The sequence below is a fragment of the Galleria mellonella genome, unplaced genomic scaffold, assembly GCF_026898425.1.
Source record: "Galleria mellonella isolate WM207_F2 unplaced genomic scaffold, CSIRO_AGI_GalMel_v1 utg159, whole genome shotgun sequence".
Taxonomy (NCBI): domain Eukaryota; kingdom Metazoa; phylum Arthropoda; class Insecta; order Lepidoptera; family Pyralidae; genus Galleria; species Galleria mellonella.
Window position 1 is genome coordinate 212,213 of NW_026442004.1, and position 19,961 is coordinate 232,173.

Consider the following 19,961-nt stretch of genomic DNA (forward strand, 5'->3'; position numbering starts at 1 on the left):
TTATATATTTCTTTGTTCTCTCAATACGTTTATATTAAATGATGCCTATTTTGAATGCGTTTAATGTTTTAGTTTTTTCAGTGTATAATTGATGAGGTACATATTTTATTTTAACTACGCTATCTATGATTACTAACTGAATATAACTGAAAGGCCAAACTTACACGAGTGTAAAGTATTCAGATATATTTTATAATGTAATGTAATAACATAAAATAATCTAATATATGATATGATGATTTCAAAATAATTTATTGATTTCGGTTTTATCAGTAAAATGTCAGGCGAGAGATAATATCTTTAAAGAGAGAATATCTTTTTGACCTCTAACCTGTAGGTATTTTTGTTTCTAATTTATATATAATAACATACTTATATATGCCATTAAAGCTAAAGTAATTAACTGAATATCACAACCACTTCCTTTCAGTAATGAAAGCCTTAACTGTGCGTCAATGAGGTATAGCTAAACAAATATCATAATAAGTAGATTTGTAGGTACTTATTATAATGTTTATTTAGCTTTTTCTATCTTTATTCAGAATGAAAGATTTTTACTTGAACAAATATTTAAGTGGAATTTCACATATAAAATTCATTTCAACTATTCTCAGTGGGCGGATTTTTTTCTTTTCGGTCCGTAAAATATTACTTTAGATATTATAGATATGGACCATCGTTGCATATGTATAAGTCTTAACAAAAGTCACTAATGAATATAATTCCAACTAATAAAAAAGGTACCAGGTAAAACATGTAAATTAGGTAACCAATTTTACTAATTTGAATGAATAACAAAATATATTAGCAGAAACAGCCGCTTAGAAATTCAAATTAAATCAGTTTTTTTATAATCGAAATTAAAATTTTCAAAATTAGAACAAAATTTTTGTGACGATGCAGTATAGCAGATAGATTAAGAAGGTAGGTGCTATCTAGTGTGATGTCACCTTAATATTTTATATGACTTTAGGTATAAGCATGGCGACCTCGCAATAAAGGCAGACATAAAGCCAGCGAAACAAAGAGATGCAGTCATCTCCGCCCCCTAAATATGATATTCAACTCCATAAACTTATTCAGATGCACATGCATGCACATCTAGGTAGGTAACATATGTTGTCACATACGAGGAAAACAACCTTTTATTATATAAATATGTAAGTACTTTCCTTAATAGGATGACTATGTCTATAACTACAGATGGATATAAATTTATTTTGCTAGTAAATTTCTATTAAGCTTTCTAAAGATCATGGTTTATCTAATCCTATTTGAAAACTCGTTAAAATATTTACGAAACTCATACATACAAAAAAGTAGTAAAGAAAATTACAAGTTAAATTGGAGGATTCAAAATATTACCGTATTTTATAAAGCATTTAGTAAGTATTTAAAGTATTTTGATATCAATAAGTAAATAAAAATAAGGCAAAATTAGCTTAGTATATTAACTATAATAACAGTTTTCATATATATAAATCGCGTCGCTTATTTTTATGTAGCTCTTGTAATTTGTTGTAATCTCAGATTCTTCAAGATTTCTTCAAGACCAGCAACGCGTATATGATACGTCTACTGCTACAGGCGTCCATAGACTACAAACACTGTTTATCATCATACGGGCCGTATAGTATATGTAGTATAAAAATAAAAACATTCTGAGTTTCTTCTCTTCTCCAAAAACATGTTACTTCCGAATTAGGTGAGACCAAACGCGAACGTATTGTCTAATAAAAAAATGTTATGTAGCAAAATAATAAATGAATTATTTAATCACTTTACTGTACATATATATTTGAATCATCCAAAGTATGACAATTCTCTAAGTCCTCTTATAAATATCATGCCGGACTACTCGTATTATAGTAGCAGACCATTCAATTTTCTACTAGAAATATCATTAGAATTCCAGCCTTGGCACATGAGATCTCACAACTTTTACGGCGAAAGAGTGGCGTGACTTGAGATAAATTTTCAAAAGACTCCAACTTTAGAATTAGTTTCATATATTTATCCTAGAAGCCCCATTCTCATCACGCCAGTGTGCACATTCTTTAAACAACTAAAGATGTCACTAACATGGCTTTTAACTTGAAATACAGACGTTAAACTTACCTAAAGTTATTTTCGTACGTAATTGTTTTCTTCGTGTCACGAACACGTTACGCGCGTTATCTGAATAGTTTGTCTCAATTTGAATTCTTCTATTCGACACAATGAAGGAGGCGTTACAAGTATTTTGCGCAACTACATACCTAACAACATTAAAATAGGTATTTTTTTATACTTACAATCTGGCGATGAAGCAGGTTATTTGTATTTATTTTACTTTCAATAATTTGAAGTTATGATTATCTGAATTATGTATTACATTGATTTAAAATAATTCAGTTCGTAGTAGAATAAAGATATAAGTAAATATGTATTTTTCTAATAATATTGATTACTAGCGTTTCGCCCGGCTTCGCACGCGTATACAAGATTTTCGAAAATTACATACAATCTATGTTACTTGCTGATAAGTAGCTTTCTATAGTTGAAAGAATTTTTAAAATCGATTAAGTACTTTCTGAGTTTATTACAAACAATCAAATTTTCCCTCTTTATAATATCAGTATAGACTAATCTATTGATATTGTTATCAAGATGTCACAGTAGATACAGTGATATCTTGGACTGCAAGCTATTTGTATCAGTTAGAGATGCCACTACATATACGATTCGTACTGAAATACAATACTACAAACATGGCTTCTCCACGGTAGAAATGTGTAAGGGAAACATGTAAATATCATGTTAGTAGAGGTAGGTAGTTATTATGAACAAGAGATATGTACTTATAGCATATGAAACCACTTTATACAAGGCTGTACCTGTCTCATTACAGCGCTGCAAGTTATGTAGATGGTGTTATGTGGATTCGAGACAGTCATATCTCTGAGTGCATCGTTGCATCCGCCGTATAACGACTGGACAGAAAGATTACTGATATTGTTGCATACTTGCATACTTCTTAGAAACACACGAGTGCAATGGACTTGTTTTTTTTTTGCATAAATATATCCCAATGTATACGCAGGTTGTTATGCAAAAAGGTAACCGCCCTAATAAAGTGGATATCACCACTTATAAAATTCATTTGTCGCCTTATGGTTGCAAGTTTTGTATGCAAGTAGAGTAATAAAGTTAGTGTGTATTTGCATTCAGATAAGTAGGTGTACCTAAAGCTGCATAAATACTTACGTATATAAAAGTGACTTTCCACTAAACGATTAAAATATGTATTTATAATAATTCCTATGCAGAATTATTCACAAAATATACTTAAGCTTTCACAAAGAAAGGGTTCTTGACATTCCTATGGAAATAGAAGATAATGGGCTAAGCGAACAAAACTGTGCAGATGTAATAAAAAATGTTAGGTATTTTGAACTTTTCTACATATATATTTGTGTAAGTACAATTCAGCAGTACACGTGTAGCAAAATCTACAACAAAAATATATATCCAATCTGTCTTATGTAAATATTCATTTAACAAAGACTCGAATATTCTTTATTCATGAAAACGAATTAATATCGGGGCGGTAAACGAGGACGCTCACAAATCCACTCATGAATTCATTCGAACAACGTAAATATTTTATGACCCCGGAGAAAAAAATACGACAAATTACTGGGGAATATTGGGAGAAGTTTTCAATCTTATTCCTTAAGTGGTACAAACGATAAAAATAAATTTCGCGCTTGTGGGCATTTATTGCTAAGATTTCTAGAGCTTTCTCTGTGGGGGCACGTGCTTATTTCAAGAAGCTAATGGAGTCTTCGAGAGGAGTGATAGCGGAAAAGAAAAAATGGAAGAATTTACATTCGTAGGAAATTTTTAGCGTACCTAAATGCGTCTGAAATTATTGATTTTACTTGTCTAAATATCTAATCTAATATTATAAATAATAAATATTTGATTTTATGAATTGTTGTTTGTAATAAATAAACTTAAAAGTTACTTAACCGATTTTAAAAATTCTTTTAGCTATTGAGAGCTACATTATCAACGAGTAACATAACCTATATTTTATTTAAAAAGAATTATTAATTTAAAATTTTTAGCTTATGTTTATGGGTAAATAAAATTGTAATATTATATTACTGCAAGAATTATTTGCAATTTTTTTTAACAGGATTGAACTAGTATAAATAATTCTAATCTACAAAAGGCGCGTGGAATTTTATTATAAAATATTTATTTACAAAATTATAATACAAGTAATAAAAAATAAAGGCTACATTTAGTTTTAATCGGAACATAATACTGATAAAATGAAGTTATTTTTCCTTTTGATAGCTTAATATTAATGAAATGATATTATTTTACTTTTTGTAATAAGTCGCCGACATCTATGTCTGTGGAATATTTTCGAATGTCAACTCAGCTAATTTACAACGTTAATTAAGACATTTTGTATGCGAATTGAGCATCAACTATTTTGTGATGGTAATAAAATACTTATATTTTGTTATGTATCTACGTGTGTTGGGTACTACTAATCTAAGTATGGTTAAGTATTGGTAGGTATCTACCGAACTTTTAAAGCACTTATAACTCTAAAGGAAGTGACGTTGATTTCTAAGTATTTGAACTTTATGAAAGCTGCGGAGTAGTACGTATATAGTAATTGAAATAAATTGACATATACGAAGTAAACAAGCTAGTGTGTGTAACAGAGTATTTTTTTTAATCAACTTCAAAAAGAAGGAGGTTCTCAATTCGGTTGAGTTTTTTTTTTTGATTGTTACCTCATAACTCCGTCACTTGTAAGCTGATTTGGAAAATTCTTTTTTTTTATGTGAAAGGATGTACTTACAAATAGACCTCATAGAAAATTTTTCAAAATCGGTTTAGTAGTTTAGTTTTTAATTAAAAATAACCGGTTATGACACAATTGAATTTGGTTTTTTTTTTGTGAAACAAAATTTTAATTACTTATGTATTTTAAAAACCTTTTATTTTGTGCTCAAAGTACTCACATACAGCGTGAAAGAATAAAAATATGTATATACATACATAAAATTAACAAGTACCTACTTACATAACATGTGCCTACAAGGATACCATAACAGTGAGAAAAAGGATGGTTTGTTTTATTTTATTGCGTAGTTAAATACTAAAAATGTGTTTACTTAATTTATTGTGGCAATTTATGCACTTATATTACAATGTGGGTAAAATGTAGGCGTCGATGAATGCGCATATTGTCTTTTTTATAAACATTACATCTTAAAAATTATATATCGATTCGAATTGATTTTATGCTTCGACAAAGTTCACCACAAAAGAGGTCGTTACTAATGGAACCTTCGAAACGGTTAAATTGTACTTTTTATTACTTTTTTTTTATTACATCACCTCTTGAATAAAAAAAGTGTTGAAAATATCAACGATACCTGTAGGGATGTAACTGTACCGTTATTGTTCCGCCATATTTCTTGCTCTCATTTATTTTATAACTGAACGGGATTTTTTTTATTTAATACTAAATGAAGGATATCCCGTTCATTGAAATACGATTAAAATAAGTTCGTTAAAATTAAATATCTTTTTTGTTTTGTTAAATTCTTTTATGCTAGTTGTACATTTCTATTGTGTATGCTCATGGAGTAGCGAGTACGTTACGTACCTACTTAATTTGTTAATACTACTTAATTTACTTGTCTAAAATGTTTTAAATGTGACTTGATAATATATTACTGTGGCTTTGCTTACATAACAAATCATGCGGGCATTGCGGATATACTGCTTATTTACTTTTTAAGACAAGTTATATAACATATTTTTAATAAGTACCTATCCTAACAATATAATTTACAATATAAAATTTTTAAAATACAACCTATCTACATCTATTGCTTACAAGTTTATTTAGCCAATAATTTTAACTACTATTAGTAAAAATAAACTTTACTATTATTTTAGTGGGTAAAATTTACCTTAAAAAGCCTATGAAATATAAGATAATGTAAGGTATTTGTTTTTTTTAATTTAGTACTATGACTGAAAAGAAATTTAACGTCGAGGCGAAATTTATTCAAAATTAAGTTAAAATTTTCCATTTAAGATTTTTTGCCTATTTTTTTTTTATTTTGAATAACAGTAACTCGCAAGTAATTTATTATTATTATTATACTACTATTGATTGTTCATACTGTGCCTGTACCTAGATTTTTAGTAAATACTAACTAAATAGGAAAAGCTTGTTTTGTCACCAATCGCCATCTACAGGTACCATTTTTTCTAATCGGGATGGAAACTATTCTTAAAAATCGGTTGAGCAGTTTGGAGATTAGCGTGAACGAAAATCGTGACTTCGGATTTTATATAGGTACTATGACTAGTGTTTTAGCCCACAATTTCATATGCGTAGATTTTAGAAATAGATAATTCTTTTCACCACACTTTAAGTCTTCAGAAAGGCCACACCTAATCTATTGCAATAATTTTTGCGTGGTACTACTGGAATACACTATTGAGTGCATTTTTTTAGAGGAACTGTAAGATGTATAACATTAATGTATTGTATTGTTACAGGCGAGTTGCGGGTAAGGTTCGAGCGCGGCTCAACTCGCGGTCGACCTTACTAACAGGTGAGGCGGCGACGCCACACAGAACATGATACTAAGGTTTGAATTTGAACTTTATTTTATTACTTTTAATTTCAAATTTATTTGTACCACCTATAGTCACGCTAGGTTCACCCGCCTTTGTTACTGAGCACAAATTATTTACTTTCGTTTTTATTATACTTTTGTTAAAAATAAGTAAAAGGGCTGACGTCAGAAATAGTCATTGTAATAGCTTGAGTATAACGGTTTTCTTACTTCTATTATAATTTAGGAGAGTGTTTTATAAATATAAATAAAAAAATTTCCTATATATATTTCATATATAAATAAATAAAAAAAACACTATATAATTTCGAGCTTTTATACTTGACAGACGAATGCGCCGTGTTAGTAGGTAATGAGATCCAAAATATTTCAACATATTTAACCTATATTTATTATTACCTATATAAATTCATTGGAGTTCTTAAAAAAGCTTAATGATTTAAATCTCACTCTATCTACATACACAATTTAAAAAAAATAATTTTATTTAATAGATAAGGTACCTAATATAAATTGTATTAAGTACACTTTAATTTTCCTTACCATTTAATGTACATTTTTACATTCCACTTGATATAAAATAAACTTAACATTTGTAGGTAAAATAATATAAAAAAGATAGCTTACAAAGTATTACTCGCCAACCTTCAGTGTCGAGGGCCGTAGGCATGATACGAAGCTGCATAATATGTGCATTCACGACAAAACGTGCCTGAATACCGGCGTGCAATCGCCCACGTACTCATTTACATTTTTATTGTTTGTACACTCGTATCTGTTTAAATTGTGCTTTGGACTGCAAAAATAAAAAAAATAATACAATATTGATAATAAATACAGTAAATAAATCAATATTATACTACAGTACGTATAAAATACAATTTTTTTCCCTTACACTATGATTGCACTATTGAAATTTTTCAAAATATTTGACGTAGTTATTGGTTTAAATTGAACTACATTTAAATACTTTATTTGATTTATATAAATAGCACTAGGATGGTATGAGATTAAAATGAAGCGTGTACTTTTATGTTACAGGGATATTATTATACAATTGCAGGTGGTTTCGTAAATGGAGATAGATTGAGACAAATACGAGATATACTCGTAGTTAATTTATTAATTTTACACGTTTGCAGTCACTTTTTTGTGAAGCAATAACAATACATCACACTTCTTTTATGTTTCTTTCATAAATTGGTGGAACATAAAAAAGTATTAATACACCCTAATCGCCGTTAAACACCTGTGCCTACAGACTTACATATATCGGGACCCTATCTGACCTGTCATATTAATTCAATGCCTTAATTTATAGCCCAGCAAATTATAAACGTTCTTACAAAGTTGCAACAATGTTGTGATTGTGATATTCCCTGCGACGTTTTAATCTGATGGCGAAATGTTTCGAGGAATTGCAGATTGTGGGTGTTGATATCAAGGGATTTTATTCTTTTTTTACTATAAGGGTCTCACGGTTGACCTCAATTTTACCTCATGATAAGTAACGATAAGATAAGATGGAGCTGCGGACTTATAAACAGCCTTACATCAACAAATAAACAACTTATTCACTTTAGCTTTGAAAGGATTTAGATTGTAATTTTCAGGAAACATAGACGATAGGAAAGATTTCCATCTCTGTGCGCATAAGGGAGGAAGATTTAAAGAGTTTTATGTGAATAAATAGTGAATCAATTATGTAATAAAATAATATAAATAATAAAATAAAATAATAATTGATTATTTTATTAGAATTATTTTGTTTAATAAATATATTTATATTAATTTTTAAATTATTTTGTTTGTACACAAATAACCAATGATATGGACTTCCGCAAGATACACATACGACACCAAAAGTAAAAATATATATTACATATTTTTATATATTAATTACAATATTTATCAAATACCAGACACAGAATATTTACGTTGTAGAATTTAAAAACTGACCGTATTTAATAAATAAAATATGTAATTTAAAAAAGATATTAATTCCAGTATTGACATACCTACAGAATAGTACAATAAATTGAAGACTAATTGCCGAAGTTATCGTATTACATATCTACTACATAAAAAAAAAAGTAGTCGAATTGACATTATTTTCCTTTTTGAAGTCGGGTTGGTGTTAAAAAGAAATTTACTATTTCTGTATTCTCAAAATTAACTTAATATAGACTATATTAGTATAAAAAGTGTAGAGTGTAACATAAGCAGAGTTCAAGTTATTTTAGAATTTTCTAGTTTAGTATATATGACCATTGTAAAGTGAACCCCACATCGAGCATTCATCTAATGTAGGGTAATAATCTATGCAAAATCTATAGACAACTACTTTATAAGTTAATAGTTACTACAACTGTTGTAAAAATTATTATTATTATGAATATCTCAGTTTTATGACTTTACGCTAACTTTATTTTAACAGATACTTAAAACTAAAGTGATATTCTAAATTTCTATAGCATATTAATTTGATAGGCAGATTTTGTGTTTTAGCAAATAGATGACAACTATGGCGATTATGTACAAATACGTATTAATAAATATTATTTTATGTATATAAGTTCTAGATAAACTAGCAGCAACTTATACAATTATACCTTACGGATTCTAACTAACTAAATTGATAATTATGAGTTCATATTGTAGTAAGTAGGATGTAAATACAATCATCATATATATGTAAGTACTTTATTAATATATGGAATTTATGTATATAATAAGTGGTAAAATGAATTTACCACTTATTATATAAAATTTTATATGTACATATAAATAGGATAATTTCAAAATTTTTTAATTTACATATCTGTATATATTTATATCTATATATATTTTAAGTAAACTAGTATTTATCTATCTAAATATAGACTACAGATTTAGGTAGATGGATTAATTTTAATAGACATTAGCTATCTTATGGATATAAATAAATCGAGGCTCTAGTAAGTACAAGTTCGTCTTTAAAACAAGACATGGATTTTTCTATCTCGATTTTTCGACTTTTATATTTTTATCACACTACTTGATTTATATTTACTTATCACGTTTTTTTTTTTTGGTAACAAAGAGAAATCCTCCATATGAACTTGGATATTTTATTGTATAATACAACACCTTTTAAAGTAATAATGGTCTGTAAATAAGTGTATATATTTATGGTTTATGGTATAAATTGTAAACCAAATTACCCAAAGGAAACCTATTGATAGATTCAATTAATTGAATAATTACAAGAACTAATCAAAATTTCAAATGAATGTCGTCTTCCCGTGGATGTCGTAAGAAGTCACTAAGAAGAAACTTAAGGATCAAAGAATTCAAAACAGCAGCTTTCGAAACATCAACTTAGCCAAACAGCGGTTGCCAACCTGTCTGTCAAGTATGGCAACTATTGGCAAAACTCCCCAATTTATGTGGGATTACTAAGTTCAGTAGTGTCAGACAGCTGATGTGATGATGATGAACCATCATCTACAAAAATGATGCTGTTGTGTCTATAGACGATACATTATTATCAAAGGATAACACCTATGGTACCCCGTTTACCTTGCCATTCCTATAGATATATTCTGTAATTTCACTGTCATATATCACGCTAAAAGTCTTCGTTCTGTATTTTATTTTCTTAAAACAAAAAGAAAAAAGTAAATAAATGTTGTGGACTATTTGAGGACAAGAATTAAATCACTTTCCTCAGTCTTTACCAACTATTACAAAATGAAGAAGACAAAGAATATTTACAACATTATTACCAACAGTAAAGTTGTAACGTTCATGCAAGGTTTTCACGCAAACGAATCATAGAAATTCCGTGGACATTTCAATCCACGATCGTTCTGTATCATTCGGTCGATCAATTCCGGGCCTTACGAATCACAATAAGTGTCCTTGTCGATAACATCGGCCTATGAGGACTGGATCGAATACTAAGTGGGACCACTGGGTGATCGATGTCTAAATAGGTGAACTTAGAATGTGTGACTTGACCACATAGAGTAAGTAGGTATATTTGGAAATGAGTAATTTACACGCGTCTACCAATTATGATAATAAGTCAGTATTTTTTCATTATTTATATAAGTTACAAGGACGGTTAAAATCACGAAGTTTAAATTAGTTTATGGATCACTTTCTATTTTTTTATATTTTACTAATATTATTCGAGTTTTAATGTTTGTATTTATTGTATTACTCAATCACGCTTAAACGGCTGATCGGTTTAGAATGATATTTGGTACATGCTATACCCCTCCTAGAATATCTTTTAATCTAATAGCCGTGGGATATAGCTAGTGTTATTTTTAAAGGAGTTTGGATATTTGTTATTAAATCACGCTTAAACGATTAAATGGGTTTTTTGGTACATATAGAGATTGACCATACCCTTAATACAAAACATTGTATTTTTTAATCTACTTTATGGAAGAAAATCCCCTGAATAAAGCTAGTACTTATTCTATTATACAAAACCCCAATTTTATTACAAATAAGAATAGGACACAAATATTGAACGTTTTGAGCTCTATATCGCTCTCGATAAGAACTATATTTCTAATAATACTCCATATTTTCTTATAGATGAAGTACGTAGTGGATAGCTACGTAAGAAATCTAGATGTAGATACAGATGTAGAAATCTAGTGACGATATAGTCGCCGCACAATCGCAGGCGATACGTCGCTAAATCGCAGTTAGAATTGCAAATGAATCGGCCGTTTACTCTCGTGTCGTAAACCCCGGGATATGATCCAGTCAGTTTTCGCGCCATTAACCTCTCGGACCGCCTCCCACTCCCTGTTATTGTAAATATGTCGTTATACTATACAAATAACATTTCCTATGGCTTGTTTGTTTGTTATGTGCGTAATATAATAAGTGATTCATAGAGTTAAGGTAGGTATGTATTGAAGACGACAATTATTCTTTCAATATTTAGGTATATACTAGAAACCAGTTACTAGTGCTATCGAATAAAAGTGTAACACTTTCAACAAAATATTCGATTATGAAAGAATATCAATTACTATTATTGGATGAACATCGATTCAAAAAAATCTCTTTTAGTTCTCAGTTCTATATTACCTACTTTATTAGTTAAGTTCAGTAAAATTGCCAAATTAATAAAGTGTGATAAGAGATATGATTAAAATGCAACTTTACATTCTATGTAGCACTAATTAAAATAATGAAATTTTGCACATAATTTGCTTATAATGATGAAGGCGAGTACTAAGTGGATCTATTCCTGAAATTTTCACGAGAACAATAGGAGACTACGGGATTTCGTGTGTGAATTCACGAGCAATGACTATAGTGTTTAATACTATTAGGTGCCCATCCCACATAGTAAAAATTTAATTAAGTTATTACGGAGTACCTATTGTCATAGCGTATCTTAAGTGTTTCTCTTGGTAGATCTACATATTATATACAAATATTTAGAAATAACTTGTATGTAAGTAGAGATTTGTGTTTTGATTAATTACATTCTTTCTAATTGGATGACAGGTTATATTATATTTTATTTGTAATGCTTCACACTCACTGAAGCTCAACGTTAACATTTCCTTGTTTAAAATGTTAATAAACATAATTTTAATAACTATGTTACAAATTTATTAATTAAATTAAGGTAGGCCATGTGTATATATGATGTGATATATTTATTATTTAAATTTCTGGGCATCCAACCGTGGGAGAGACATTCTTGTAACACGTACTTGTGTCCAAGATAACGCAACTTGACAGCTTGTTATAATGTGCCCGAACTCTGCTGTCACTACGCTCTAAATAACATACCGACAAATTTAACGAGGCCTCCAAACTTGTGTTAATAGTTGGCTTCGATTTGATTATGGAGGGTTGAGTGGGGGAGAGCGGGAGGCCTAATTAAACCGGTGGAAAACACACCCGTTTGGACGGCGGCCTCTGCTTTGGAATTGAGTCGTAAATGTCAAGTCGAGTGCCCTCAGCCATCGGTTCTGTGCTCCATTTACTTGTGCTTGATGAAAAAAAAAACATAGGTAGTTCACTAAAGTTCATCCGGCTTACGATTCTTGATAGAAGTTTCGAGTTAGAATGGAATTAAACTTAGATGAAAACCGTACAAGTTTTGAGCTATGGCTCAAGTTTAACGGATAGATGGTCTTAGCTCCTAATCCCTAATTAAATAGGTACCTACCCACACGTATAGGTTTGAGAGTGTAGTGAAATAAAGAAATTATCTTTCTCAAATAAATAACATCTTGAACTAATAAATTCATAATAGTAGCGGTAATCTAAAATTAATTTTGAATTCATTTTCTTAAATATTATTTAACAAATTAAATACAACACTCTAATAATTATATGAAGGGAAAATGGCTCTAACATTATAAAAAAACTACAGGTCAAACACTTTTTTTTAAACGAGAACAGTTCAAAATCAATCATTACTGAAGCGCATTATAATTGTTATGTAACACAAAACAGAATTTACGATCCCGAAACACGTACCCATGCCAGCCAGCAATCGTTAACAAGAAAAAAGCCTTGTAAACATGTTTTTTTTTCGCTCTCCGAAGTAGGTGGATGGAACGTCGCACCCCCGGCTACACCCTGTAAAAAAAACCATGGCATTCGGCGCAAATCACCTATTTTATGTAAACTTCGTGACTTTCCGCCGTATCGAATGACTTAGAAAGGATTTATTTATATTCGTATCGAGGCTCGAGCTAGGAAATAAAATGGTAACTGTAGAACTTTGTCAATGAGATGATTGTGGGTGTGCCAGACTCTCTTCGTCTTAAAAATAAACTGAGTAATGATCGCCTGGGACGTTTAATGTTCAGCAATGATTTAAGACGAGTTCCAGTGGCTTGTTAGTCACGTCATTATTCTGAAACATTGCGTTACAATTTTGGTGTTTATCTATTAATAGTTATTCTTAACCACTATTTATTCTAAAAATAAGCATTTGAGATTACCAAAAATATGTATAATGTCTAAATATAATATGTAAATTAACTATTAATTAATAAATTTAAAATAAGAAAGACATTGCTGTAAAAATACATATAGTATAAGGTAGTTCCTATTGCTGTATAAACATGGCCGCCTATATTTAATTTAAAAATTAACATAATAAGTAGTGGAAATTAAATATTCGCAATATTTCCTATATATTTATCAATATATTTATAAGCTATTTTCAAATATTTTTACTGGCTAAAATATACTTCTTATGTTGATGTGTTGTAAGTAAATAAAAAAGAGTTTCAAATAATGTTCCTAAAAAAATAGCGATTTCAATAGTCAATTTGACTATAGTTCCTCAAAAGAGCGGTAAAGAGGTTTCTTCAGAGTCGGCAACGCGCGCGTAATACCCCTGGTATTGCAGGCGTTCATAGGATACGGTAACGGCTTATCATCGGGTGGGCCGTATGCTTGTTTACCACTTTAGTGGTATAAAAAAAAGAAGTTTAAATTTGTGAAGGTTTTGCGTAACATATGTAAAAAAAAAAGAAATACCAGAAAATTAATTTCCAATTCAGTGCCATTTTTAGAAGTTATTTAGAAAAAAAAACATAAAATATTACAACGGTTATGACTCAAAAGACAACACAACTATTAAATCTAATTAAATAATTACTAACTATGAAAAAATTTACAGCCAACATATCAAACGTACATAATAATATAAGCAGCCACCGCGTAGGTCCGCTATTAACGTATTAATTAACATGTGAAACCATGTTAATAAAGCGCGCACTCCAATAACGTTTTTACAACTTACTGATTGGACACACCTGACCCGCCGCATGTAATTATGTCCCCTATTGTAAGCTATAGCCGTATATTAGGTATGTTATATGTTATATTATAAAGGAATATAATTGTTCGCAGGTTGCCGTGCCCTTTTACGCAGACGTCGCTCGCAAGCTTACGACAAGGTGAATATAATTTTATTTAAAATAATAAATTTATATACTAGAAAATATATAATTTTATTACTTATATACAGAGGATAAATATATAATATGTATAAAGATGTATTATTGTAATTTAATATACTAGTTGACGTAGAAGCATGACAGTCATTGAATTTATCTGACCAAATTTCTAGATTAATTATGATATATTTAATAAGAGTAGGAAAATAATTAGAGTAAGTGTCACATTTCTTGAAATTGATTAGTCCCAGAAGATATTTTAAACCCAACGGTAGAAATATAAAAAATGACAAAAAATACCTATTAGTGAACAAGTTTAATATCTACAAAATTTAAAAATAACTTTTCGATACAAGTTAATTATTCTAAATAAAAAAAAAACTTCTTGTTTCATATGTAAATGGAATTATCAATTCCGAAATCTATAGGAATTATCAACTTGACTCTATAAACAGTTTATTAAAATATGTGAGTACCTTCGTCATACTACGTCTATGGTTAAAATTGTATATTTTTACCATAATTTATCACCGGTATTATAGAGGATGAAGACATTATGGCTGTTATTAATTTCTAATATCTACACCTAAACCAGTATTAGATAAAGATAACATAAAAATATACACCTGCGGATATATATTTTTTTTTTTAATATATTTAGTAGGTACTAGCTATAATTACACCATTTTTTACGACTATTTACACTTAAAAGTGATACCTAATTAGCAATTCTTTCAACTTACTTTGAAATAGAATTTTATTAGGCATACAATAACGAATGAAATCGTAACTTTTATATGTTGGTACATTTATCATAAATATATCTATCATTATCATGATTGCCATTTGGTCACGGTATAGAATAGACTACCCCGTGGGAGTCGTAAGAGGCGACTTAGGGAGCTTAATTGTCCAGCAGTAGCGTTCCTCTTAAAACATCACCAAAGCCTACTTGCGGTTGCCAACCCGCCTGCTAAGCATGGCAACCACTCTCTAGTAAAACCTTTCTTATGGGGATGTCCTGTATCGAGCAATGGACAAATAATAGCTGATATGATGATGATTATGACTGTACCTAATTCATCTATAAGTCATTTAGCTTATAAAAGTATTTATTAAAAAAAAAAAATAAGATCAGCTCTATAATTTAATTGGATGTCGAAATATAATTCAAGCGCAGTCTCTTAACCTCGCTTAATCCAGTTTTAATCTCTTCTGTGGATCGATATAACCATTTATGTATAATTATTTATAACCAGTATCGAGTTCAGAATCCAGATTATACCCGTAAAGTGTATACAATTTATTTAGCGTACTTAAGAGAAAGCCGGCATTTAGCGGAAATTCAGATGCAACGAGTTTTCGATCTGTTTAAGTAAATCCTTTTAATAATCTGTAGTAATAAATTCGATAATTTAACGGTTACATGCATTTAATGAAGTTAATTCATCCATACAACTTAATTTTATATTAAATTTATTATCGTTACGACCATAAAATCTGTAATTAAATCATATCTCACGATGAATTTCTAGTTGCAAATTTACATTTAATAACTTAAACATAAACATATTAATATATTTAATCAAGAGATAATAATTATGCTTACTTTGAAAGTAATGTAAATGATGAAAATTGCTTAATATGTCTTAAAAGACCATATTTAGTACTTTTAGTTCTACTTTTCCACTCCAATGAAATAATAAAAGTTCCTAATTATTAAAAGAACATATAAATAAATTTACACAAAGTTATATAGTAAAGTAGTATAGATGCTCAATATCTATCCAGTAGATATTTAGTTAGGAAAATGAAATTTATTTCGATACAACGGTTTACGCACCTCAATTTGTAAAACGTGGCTATCTCCTATTTGTAATGTTTTTCTTTCTACATACGAGTACAAGTAGAAGACCAAATTGGAATCGTTTGCGCAACAACCAACCGCACACATGGTTGAGATAAGAAAGTATACTTTTATTTACGTGCGCCCCAACAGTATGACGGACCGACGGCTCGAAGTTTCCTAACGTAAATATTTATAGCCAACTCAGGCGCACACTTGTTCCTATGTTTGTTTCTGTCATTCAACGCGCCAATGCGCCTGATTCTCGTCCATTATATCACTCCATTTTGATACTTTCAGTATATGTTTTATATAGACAGAGAAATATACACCTTAATCTTTTGTTGCTTGAGAAAATAATGATACATAAACTTTAAAAATAATAGAAATCAGGCTAGGTACTTTATTTTGACTATACAACTTTTTACCTTTTAATTACTACAATTTTTTTTTTATATTTTACTCATTACTTACTTCCGCTAAATTCAATTCAATAAACTGTTAAATTTGAAACATACTATATAAAAGGAAAATTACTTTAATCATGTTTGTTCGATCACATTTTACTGTCTGAAGGCAAAAAGGTTTTACTGTATTTCAAAATAAATTATAAATTTACCGGTATATTAATTCCTATTCTACACGTAGGTAATATCCATATTACAATGTAGCTTATCGGTGTAAAAAGCATATTTTATTTCATAAGCTATATGTAATATAATATAGTTACACGCAAGGTAATTTAAAATTAAAATTTCTGCGTGCGAAATGAGTTCTTTATTCGTTAACATAATCCAAGATATTAGTTTTGTTGACACGTCCATAACTATGATAAATTTATTTTATTACGCTCCACGAATCTTTTGATGGTATTACACCCATTGATGTACAATAATTACCTGAATAGTGTGGGAAATTATCGCTGGATCGCGTATTTTATTTTGACAATTCGGTCGCTATTAACATAATAGGAATGAACATGACTACAACTGATTGCGTTACTTACAATATTATGTATGTTTTTCTTTTGTTCACTTGATATGTTTTATAGCCGTGTCTTGTGTAAACAACGTGTGTATAGGTGTGAAATGTTGTAAGCAAATTTATTGGTTGTACGACTTATTGTTCGCTTTGTGCCGGTGAGTGTATGAAAGGAAGGGTGACCCGTATGTACCCTTGTGAGATGCCTTGCTGTTTTTCACTACTGTTACTCAGAATGTGTGTCATATTCACCAATGAAAGTTTACATAGCCCTACTGCGGTAACATGTAATTAAGTAATACGAAACTCATAAAAATTTTCATTGAAATAAATAGATAAATGGAAATCAATTCACGAATTCTAAGCGCGATATAACAAAAATGTATGGAATTAGTCCGCGGCCTTGCCATTGACAATGGCAATAAAATAAAATTATATAATTTAATCTAGTACCTAGCATTATTTGTGGTGAAATTAACAGACGATAAAATTAAGTTTATACTCACAATAAAATGTGAGTGAGTTGCCGTCATAAAGTCTCGCGTTTTTTATTGGTGGCAAGTCGGCGATGGCCGAATGACGCTTGCAGTTTGGTTAAACGGCAGTTTATGGCTATTTTGCCTCCATTAATCGCTTTACTACGCACCCGCGCCGCAAGCTTTCGACAACCCTTGCGACGTTAGGTCCTTTGATATATCTTAGTTAGATAACAGCTTTTAAGTAATCTGAATAGCTATATGTATAGAGCAATTGTCATCTTGTAATTTCTATTTATGCTTAATATTTATTATTTATTTATATTTTTTTAATTTTATTATAAATAATAATAATTTGTTTTAGCTTAGTTGAAAATATAGTATTCAAGTAGTTAAATAGATTTTATTACAGATACAATGTTTATAATTGATAGTATTTTAAAATTATTAAATTGCAATAAAGTTTGGGATCAATACACCGTATTACATGTTTATTATCTAATTTAAATAATTGCTGAATGGTACTTTTAATATTTAAATTTCATAAAGAAAATCTCGAATAGATGCTAACTAAAATAAATAGAACGTTGGCGATCGCTTTGGGCGCAGCAGCCGCCCGCCTATGGGCCGATGCGAGTCGGTCTCGAGAGTGCGCGGGTTCCGCCGCCCGCCACTAGATGGGGCTCTGAAGGCGCGCGCCTGTGTGCGCTGCTACCACACGTCGCCACCGCCACTCCGCGCTCGACCGCGCCGCTGATTGCGCGCTTCGCGTATTCCTCTCTCTACGCTATAAACACGATACGCTCGCGACAACATCGCAACGTTAGCCAAACGATCTACAAAAATAAGAAAACTGTTGCGTCACGGAAAATAATATTTTCCTTAACAGAACCATATCAAAGGACTCTGTGCATCTTTTATAATAGTTTTTTTCGTTAAAATAGAGACAGTTTTAAAATAAATTGAACATTTTTGTTGAGGTTACGAGACTCCTTATCATATCAGTGACTATTAGACTGATACTCTGCTAAATTTGGAATAAATTCCAAAAGTAGATCTAACTCATCTGTACTTTTTGAACAGTTATAGTTGCGGTCTACTCCCGTCCGGTCGGCTAGCTAAATCGGGAATCGCGTTTTAATTTTCATGTGCCGCTGCTGTGTGTGGGACGCGTGTGTGCGCGGTGCGATGTGCCCGCGGCGCGCGTGAACCGGCTGGTGACGTTCCTGCTCCCCCGTGGCTTGCCCGGCCGCCACCCTGTACCCTGACAACCATGTCGGGGGCCTCGGCGCGCCCTGCGACGCGGCTGCCGCGTCGCCAGCGCCCGCATCCGGCCACTCCGCCGGACCGGCCTGGTGGACCATGATGAACGGGGTCGGCGGCGCGCTGTATGAGGAAGCGCACGCGTCGCCACCCGGGGGTTCCCCACCGGCCGCTCCAGCTGCTGCGCCACCCTCAGCATCGAGTGCCTCACCGGCCTCTGTTGGCTCCAATCCCCCACAACCACCTCTTCACATTCCGGCTAAGCGGTATGAACCGGAGCCGGGTGTTATACGGCACGCGCAGCAGCCTTGGGGTTACCCGCCTGACGCGCCAGGCTCCTTCGAGCAATACCCCACCGGACCTACCTATTATAATTTACCAGTGGAAAGGGAGCGCAAGTCAACGCTGCCCTTCTGGCCTACGAGTAGCGGCGAATATAAGCCCTATGCAGATGGTGGATGTCATCAGGGCTTCTCGCAGCCTTGTTGGAATTACCCATATGGGGCGCCAAGAGGTGACCAGCCCTTGCCGTACGTCAGTGGTGAAGAACGACGAACGGCTGTTTCCGAGGCGTCTGGTTTCTCCCACGATGCCTATGGTCTACGAAATTACGCGCCAGAGACAGTGTCCAGCGCGCCTTATCCACCACCAGGATCTTTACCCGGTCAGTAACAGTAATTTACTCAGATATTTATGACCATTCTCAGAATGTGGCACTTATTAAATTTTGCAACGTCCGGTCTGTACACTTTCTGTTTGTAATTTTTAGCTGAACTTATCG

The 19,961-nt window shown here is 31.5% G+C and overlaps 1 protein-coding gene across 2 annotated transcripts in view; it reads left to right on the forward strand.

Moving 5' to 3' along the window:
- The window catches only part of LOC113518861 (homeobox protein abdominal-B-like), a 123,232-nt gene that overhangs the window by 96,747 nt on the left and 6,524 nt on the right, over positions 1 to 19,961 (forward strand). For both annotated transcript variants that reach the window (XM_052892580.1, XM_052892579.1), the window contains 3 exons: positions 6,589 to 6,680; positions 14,568 to 14,614; positions 19,239 to 19,844. In XM_052892580.1, coding sequence (XP_052748540.1) covers positions 6,670 to 6,680; positions 14,568 to 14,614; positions 19,239 to 19,844 — 664 coding nt within the window. In that variant the 5' untranslated portion in view covers positions 6,589 to 6,669. The remainder of the gene's footprint in view (positions 1 to 6,588; positions 6,681 to 14,567; positions 14,615 to 19,238; positions 19,845 to 19,961) is intronic.